The sequence below is a fragment of the Chaetura pelagica genome, unplaced genomic scaffold, assembly GCF_000747805.2.
Source record: "Chaetura pelagica isolate M959 unplaced genomic scaffold, ChaPel_1.0 scaffold275, whole genome shotgun sequence".
In the NCBI taxonomy this organism is placed as follows: domain Eukaryota; kingdom Metazoa; phylum Chordata; class Aves; order Apodiformes; family Apodidae; genus Chaetura; species Chaetura pelagica.
In genome coordinates this window covers 4,412,776-4,419,215 of record NW_009953486.1, presented here as the reverse complement: position 1 = coordinate 4,419,215, position 6,440 = coordinate 4,412,776, and the positions used below count along the sequence as shown (strand labels likewise).

The 6,440-nt window shown below is 45.9% G+C and overlaps 1 protein-coding gene across 1 annotated transcript in view; it reads right to left on the bottom strand.

Annotated features, from left to right (window-relative positions):
* PMEPA1 (prostate transmembrane protein, androgen induced 1) overlaps nucleotides 1–1,305 on the bottom strand; it is an 8,695-nt gene extending 7,390 nt beyond the window's left edge. The window contains exons 1-2 of the mRNA XM_009998637.1: nucleotides 1,296–1,305; nucleotides 1–65 (exon numbers count right to left, since the gene is read on the bottom strand). Of these exons, the coding sequence (XP_009996939.1) occupies nucleotides 1–65; nucleotides 1,296–1,305 (75 nt within the window). The remainder of the gene's footprint in view (nucleotides 66–1,295) is intronic.
* Nucleotides 1,306–6,440: the final 5,135 nt, after the last annotated feature.

Sequence of the window (6,440 nt, the reverse complement as noted above, 5' to 3'; positions counted from 1 at the left end):
GAACACCACCACCATCACCATCATCACCACCACGATTATGATTATCTGTACAAACTCCAACTCCGCTGCAAGAGAGAGACTGACTTTAAGCCACCAGAAAAAGCATCACGTAGTTGAGCGCAGAAGAACTAAAGTGGCCAAGAGGCCAACGACATCCGTGTCCTTCCCCCATGGAGCCCTCACACATGCATACGAGGGCTCTGCATGCTTTGAGCCCAGCTACTTACTCAATAAAAAACTAATTTCTCAGTGTCACAGAAGAGTCTCTAAGAGGGATCTTAAAAGACGATCTACAAAGCAGACTGTTTCCCAGCTACAATGTAGACAGAACTGCACAAAGCCCTCCCAGGTACAGTGTGCCAGGTGCCCCCACTGCCAGGTACAAAACCAAGGGCATCTCAGTGCTAAAGGCACCTTGGTCAAGCTGTGGAGCCATGAGCCAGTGTAGCTGCTCCTAGCAAAGCACTTTAGCTCAATGCAAACCAGCCAGATTTCTGCAATTCCCTTCCCATCACCACCACCCCTTCCTCCAGGGAGGACCAGACTGAAGCCCTCCTCAGCACACCCGTGCACCAGGCACACATCCCCTCTGTCACAGGGGTCAGACATGGCACAAAAAGCCTCTGACATGGCAGAGTACACTCCAGTGCTGGCAGGCCCCTCTTGCCATCTTCTCCACCACAAGAGGTCAGGGAGATCTCCTGCTTTTTGGTGAGACGCCAGATGGACATGATGTGGCTGCCCACAGGGTCTGCATCCCAGAGCCCCAGACATCCCTCAGCTCAGGGCTCGGCCAGCTGACAATGGCAGCTTGAGAGGCTTGAACTGGCATAAAGGAAAACTGCCAAAAATCCTCCAAACAAACAAGAGCAAGCAAACAGACTATCCGGTTAACTCCAGAGACACTTGGCAGGAGGCAGTAAGAAGCCACTCCTAAAATTTCCTAAGGAAACAACTCCTCACACCTCTCTGAGGCTAAGGAAAACTGAGCACCAGAGGCAAATGTAGCCCTGGGGTCATTATTTCCATGCATTTGGCACCCAGAGAGCAGATGCCACCCCCGAGCCACTCAGTTGCTCTCCCCGAGCCCCTGATGCCTGCAGTGCTGGGGGACCGTCCAGCAGCAACTCCGGCTCTTGTTGTAAAGGAGGGGCCAGACCAGCAAAATTCAATAGTTCTGGGGATTTAAACTTTGTTTGCTTCTCAGCAGGGACAGCTATAAATCCCAGTTTAGGAAAGCTGTGCCCTAAGCAATCATGAATGTTTTTTATATATACAGACACACACACACACACATATATCCATGCATACACAGGAAGACCCATCACACCTCAAAGGGCAGCATCACACCACTCATACCAGCTGGGGTGGCTTCTGCTGAGTCAGGAAAATCTAATTTATTTTTTTTTTATGGAAAGTTTTCTCCTGACAGGTGGCATTTAAGTGCCAGTAAAAGCAAATAAATGTCAAGAAAACAGTCCAGGTGGTGAGCACTGCCAGTTACCTCAGAGCTCATTCTGCTAAACAGCAGCTATTTCTGCCATCGCCCAAAATGCTTCACCAGCTCTGCCCACCACCTTCCAAAGCAGAATTACACCTTGAAAGCAGAAGCCTCATCTGTTACTTAAAATCAGATGCAAATGACTTAGACTCCATATATTTATGACCAGACCCTAGAGCTGTCACGGGTACCCTGTAAGGAATGGGCCAAAACACGAGCTCATTTCTTCTAAATGCAAATCAGATTAACCAGACGCACAAACCAGACCAAAACTTAAAGGGCTGGGAAAAGAGGATGATGCAAAACCATTAAAAAAAGAAGGTACTGTACCTCTTCCTATGCCTTCCCCCCATGCAGGGGAGGGTGCCTACATAGCCCAAAGGCAAGTCCTGAAGTCAGCTGCACCCAGAGGCACTGAGGCCATTCCAGCTCACCTCCAGCACTCAACTGGCAGGGTGAAACCCCAGCATGGGATGCCCCACACACTCCTAGGGGTGGTCTCCAGGTCACCCAGAAAGCACTGACCCAGAGCCCCTCTGCCTCACTTACACATGGGCAGCAAAGCCCACAGGCTGGAGATCAGCCACTCAGCTTGGGTGCAGAGCCCACTTTTTGTAGAATTCACTACAGAAAAGAAAAAAGAAGCCAAAAAACGCCCCAAAACAATCAAGGTTTTTAGGAAGATGAGTCAATTCAGCCTCAAAACACAGCATGTGCTTTGGCGATGCTAAGAAAACACAAGAAAAAAATATAAATGAGGCCAGTAATGGAAAAATTCCTTTTAAAGCGATTATAGTTCTGAAAAAAAACCATACAAACCAAGACCAAGGTAGCTGTAAAGGAAAGTTCCTTTCCTAGGATGAGAGGCCCCTTAAATAAACCAAATCTTGCTAAAGGTCACGGTACTTTGGTGACACAGGTAAAGTTTTGGCCATCAGGAAGAGCTGCCCTCATCCCTCCCTGGGAAGGAACACACACCAGACGTGTGCCATTTACCCATGACCTAGGCCAAGCTTCCTGCACACATGTACAGACATATAATGAGCAGACATATTCTGAAGCAGAAGAAAGGGTAGGAATTCCATTGGGATCTGGGACAACACACCAGCATCTCATTCATTCCCATCCAGTCCTGAATGCTGTTTATTCTGGTTCTGGGACACAAAACAGTTACAAAGAGGTGCAACAGTAAGGCACAGTATGATCATCAGAATGAAGGGGATGCTGCTTTCCAGCAGAGATGCTCCTCCTGCTCCATCACTCCCTCCCATGTTCTCCTGGAGACTCTCATCTGGTCAGACTGGACTCCCTCAGGAACCAGACCATGAGGCCAGGAGATGCAGGCAGGGTTCAGCCATGCATCACACCTTGCTCTTCAAACTCTAAAGTGGGTTATTTCTAAGTGGAATCTAGTCTAATATTAGGCAATCACACTGGTGTTATCAACAGAAGAGCTATTTTAATATCTCACTTTGTGGGAGGAAGGAGAACAATTAAGCTGCAAATTAACACTCTGTAAACAGGATTGGTGAAATGTGTCTGAATGAGCAGCTCCCTTCCTTTGGTTTTTGGCCTTTTCCTGCCAACAGCCTTGCTCTTCTCCAATCTCCTTTGATACCATGAGGAAGCAAACAGCTCCATCACTGCAGCAGAGGACCTCTACCTCTGCCCTTCTCCTGCAACACAGGTAAATGAGCTGAGCTTTAATCCCAACAATGTTTGTGTTGCCCATTGTGGCCTTTTGAAAAAAGAAAACAAAAAGCAACTCGAACCACAAAAAGCCCTACATGCTCAATTTGTGCTTTTCAAGTTTCAAGAGACTCATACCCACTCAAGGAGCCAAAGTTTCTACCAACTCTCCCTCTGTTTTAACTTGTCTTCATGGGCTTCATTTGCAGAAGGGGGAAAAAATCCCAACAGACTGGAAAGCTGCATATACTTAGTAAGATTTTATCCAAACAGCTCAGTCAAACTAATGAAGAAAGATCATTAAAAACCCAAACTTTGAGTTAATACATTATTATTCCAGTTGCAATTCAGCTGCTATGCTAATAAAAAGCCTTTGGGGAATGAAAAACAAGCCAAACAGCAAAGCACATAATTTATAATTCTACTGGTATTCTTAAAAACACACACACAACAAAACCAAGAAAAAAACCTACTCAACACATTTTGTATTTGGCTTCCTAATCATTGTCACTTTTCAATTAGAAGAGAACTCATTCCATTTCTCTCTGTAATTTTCCCCAAGGGAAGTGTTATAAATGCACTAGGCTTTAAAAGATGGGCATACTCAGCCTCCAAATGTAAAGTAAGGTCAGACTAATTTAATTTTGCATAATTTTTACTCCAGAATGCATTTCAAACTAACAGGTTCAGACATCACATTTAAGTGACACAACCTGCTTTTCTGTATTTTCTGTCTAGACACTGCAGCTCTGGTCAGTCAGCACGCAGGCAGCTGTTTTGCAACTAAGCATTTCCCCCCCAGGTTCTCACAATCCTGAAGCTGGATATTTGTGATCAAGTAAAATCACTTGTCACATCTCATTCTTCAAGTTCATTATTCACTTGCTCCTTTAAACCACACGTGGCCTTGAATAAGGGTTTCACAGTAGATTATAGTGTTACATTAATAAATGATAGGGAGACTCTGCCACTTCCCAAAGCCTTCAGGCTCCACAACGCACAGGCTGCGGCTGCTTTCCTGCTCAGGGAGCTTTTTCTGGAGGAAGGCAGCACATGCCCTTGCTGCCTACACGGGGCTGCTGCCTGGCACTAAAATGGTAAGGCATTTGTCTGAATGGTAAGGGAAGTGTCTGAGCTGGGTGAAGCCGGCAGCCGGTGCCAGCGCAGGGGCACCTCACGCACATGGCTGCTGGGGCACCCAACGAGCAGGCTCATGGCTTGGCAGAAGCAGCTGCAGAGAAGTGCATCTCAGAGCCTCCCCGAGTGCCTAAAAGCAAAATGCTCAGCACCCACAGGTTTAAAATTTATAAGTATTTCTGCAAGGAGGGAAAGCTGTTTGAGTCAAGGGAGCGCTGAGCCTCTGGGCACACAGGCGGCTCCAACAGCCGCAGGGGAGGTGAGGCTGTGATACACTTTAAATGCATTTCCTCACCTTTTACAGCTATACTACAGTTCATAAAATGCTCACTATAAACTTCATCAACTATAAACCTCTTCCTTCCACAAAGGGTATCACTGGTGAAGACAAATGCTCCAAAGCACTGGCAAAAAGAAAAAGAAAAATGTTACACCTGCATTTTGCTGCAATAATGACAGATACTCCAGCTGTCATTTACAACTGGACTGAAGAGTTTTCAGACAGGGTCTCAGCCAAGATGACCTTTGCTTTCAGCCGGGTACAATATGTATTTGCAGGTCAAGACAGTTATCTGTAAGCTTCAATTAGAATTTCTATATATACTGGAATTGCATATCATGTGAGAGTGATGAGAAGAAGTAAAATTACTCAGGAGATAGTGGCTGAGCTGCACAAATGCAGCTGCACTAGCCACAATTCCCAAGAAAAAAAGTTTTTTTTTAAAAAAATGCCAGTCATCAGAAATGCTGTGGTGCACTGTGTTAAAGCCCAAGTCTGTTTTGCTGAGACAAAATCAAAGCAAGCAGAGGATCCCCTGTGGAATACTTTGCTTCTCCTATGTTCACTTTCACTTCCTCTCGGTATTTTTATCATTAAGAACTCCTTAGTTCTGACTCAAAACAGATTGCTGGGACAGTTAAAGGATGATGAGTCCAATCACCAGCTCACACAGACTATCAAAAATATGCTCTTAAGGGCGTGGAAAAGAAAACTCTGCTGCTGCTTTAATCTTCTGGTGGGCATCAGCCCAGTGAGAGGCAACTCAGCACTCTGCTTCACACCAGACAGGATGAGATACCTCCCCAGCAAGCTTCACTATTGAAAGTTAATGAGCCATCAGTTAATTTTTTACCTAGGATGGATGGGATATGCACCTCAGCTGCTCAACACTCCTGTGATGGTCCCTCAGCATCAGAGCCCCATTATCATTCATTTTATTGGCATTATTTGGGAAAATACATCTAAAACTGTGTGTTGAGGTTGCTCCATGCATCTGGCAGAGAGGAGCACTGGTAGCAGCAGCAGGCAAAGCCTCCACCAGCCTTTGGGAGTGCTGGGCACAGCTCCACTGCCATAGGGAAAATTCCACTATTGCCATAGCACAGGCCACAGAAAAGGCAAAAAAAAAGTTAAAAATGAAAGCTTAATGCTAGTGGCTCCCCCAAATTGAGAAACTGATGTGAATGTGAGTAGCAGAAAAATCTAAAAGGAAGTGAGTAAGAGTCAGGGAGACTAAAAAGGGGCTGAGATCAACGCAAGTTTTGCTATTTCAGAAGTTTCAGAGAACTGTGGAAACAACATTTCCCCCTGAATCACAACTGTGCCATCCCTACCCACACAGGTTCCTGCTCCCAGCAGCAGCTCCTTGAGGAGTGTTGGCCTCACATTTTAGCCCAGCACCATGCAAGGACCATCCTGCTGATTTTTTGAAGACCCTCCCAAACACCCACAATCCGAAACAACAGAGTGGTTGTCTAGACTGGGATGTTACTCTACAACCCAGCTGTATGAAAATTTCCAGACTGATCTTCTTCCACTGTACCTAGGGATTATTTGTGATTACAGAACCACAGAATCTTAGGGGTTAGAAGGGACTTGCAAAGTCCAACCCCTCCACCAGAGCAGGATCACCTAGATCACATCATACAGGAACGTGTCCAAGCAGGTTTTCAATGTCTCCAGCGAATGAGACTCCACAACCTCTCTGGGCAGCCTGTCCCAGGGCTCTGTCAAATTAAATGTCACTTATGTTTCCAGAGAAACATCCTTTAAGTGCCTAATGCAAGAGGCAAGGAACTGATGCATACTGTGCATTCACCTCTGGTCTTCACT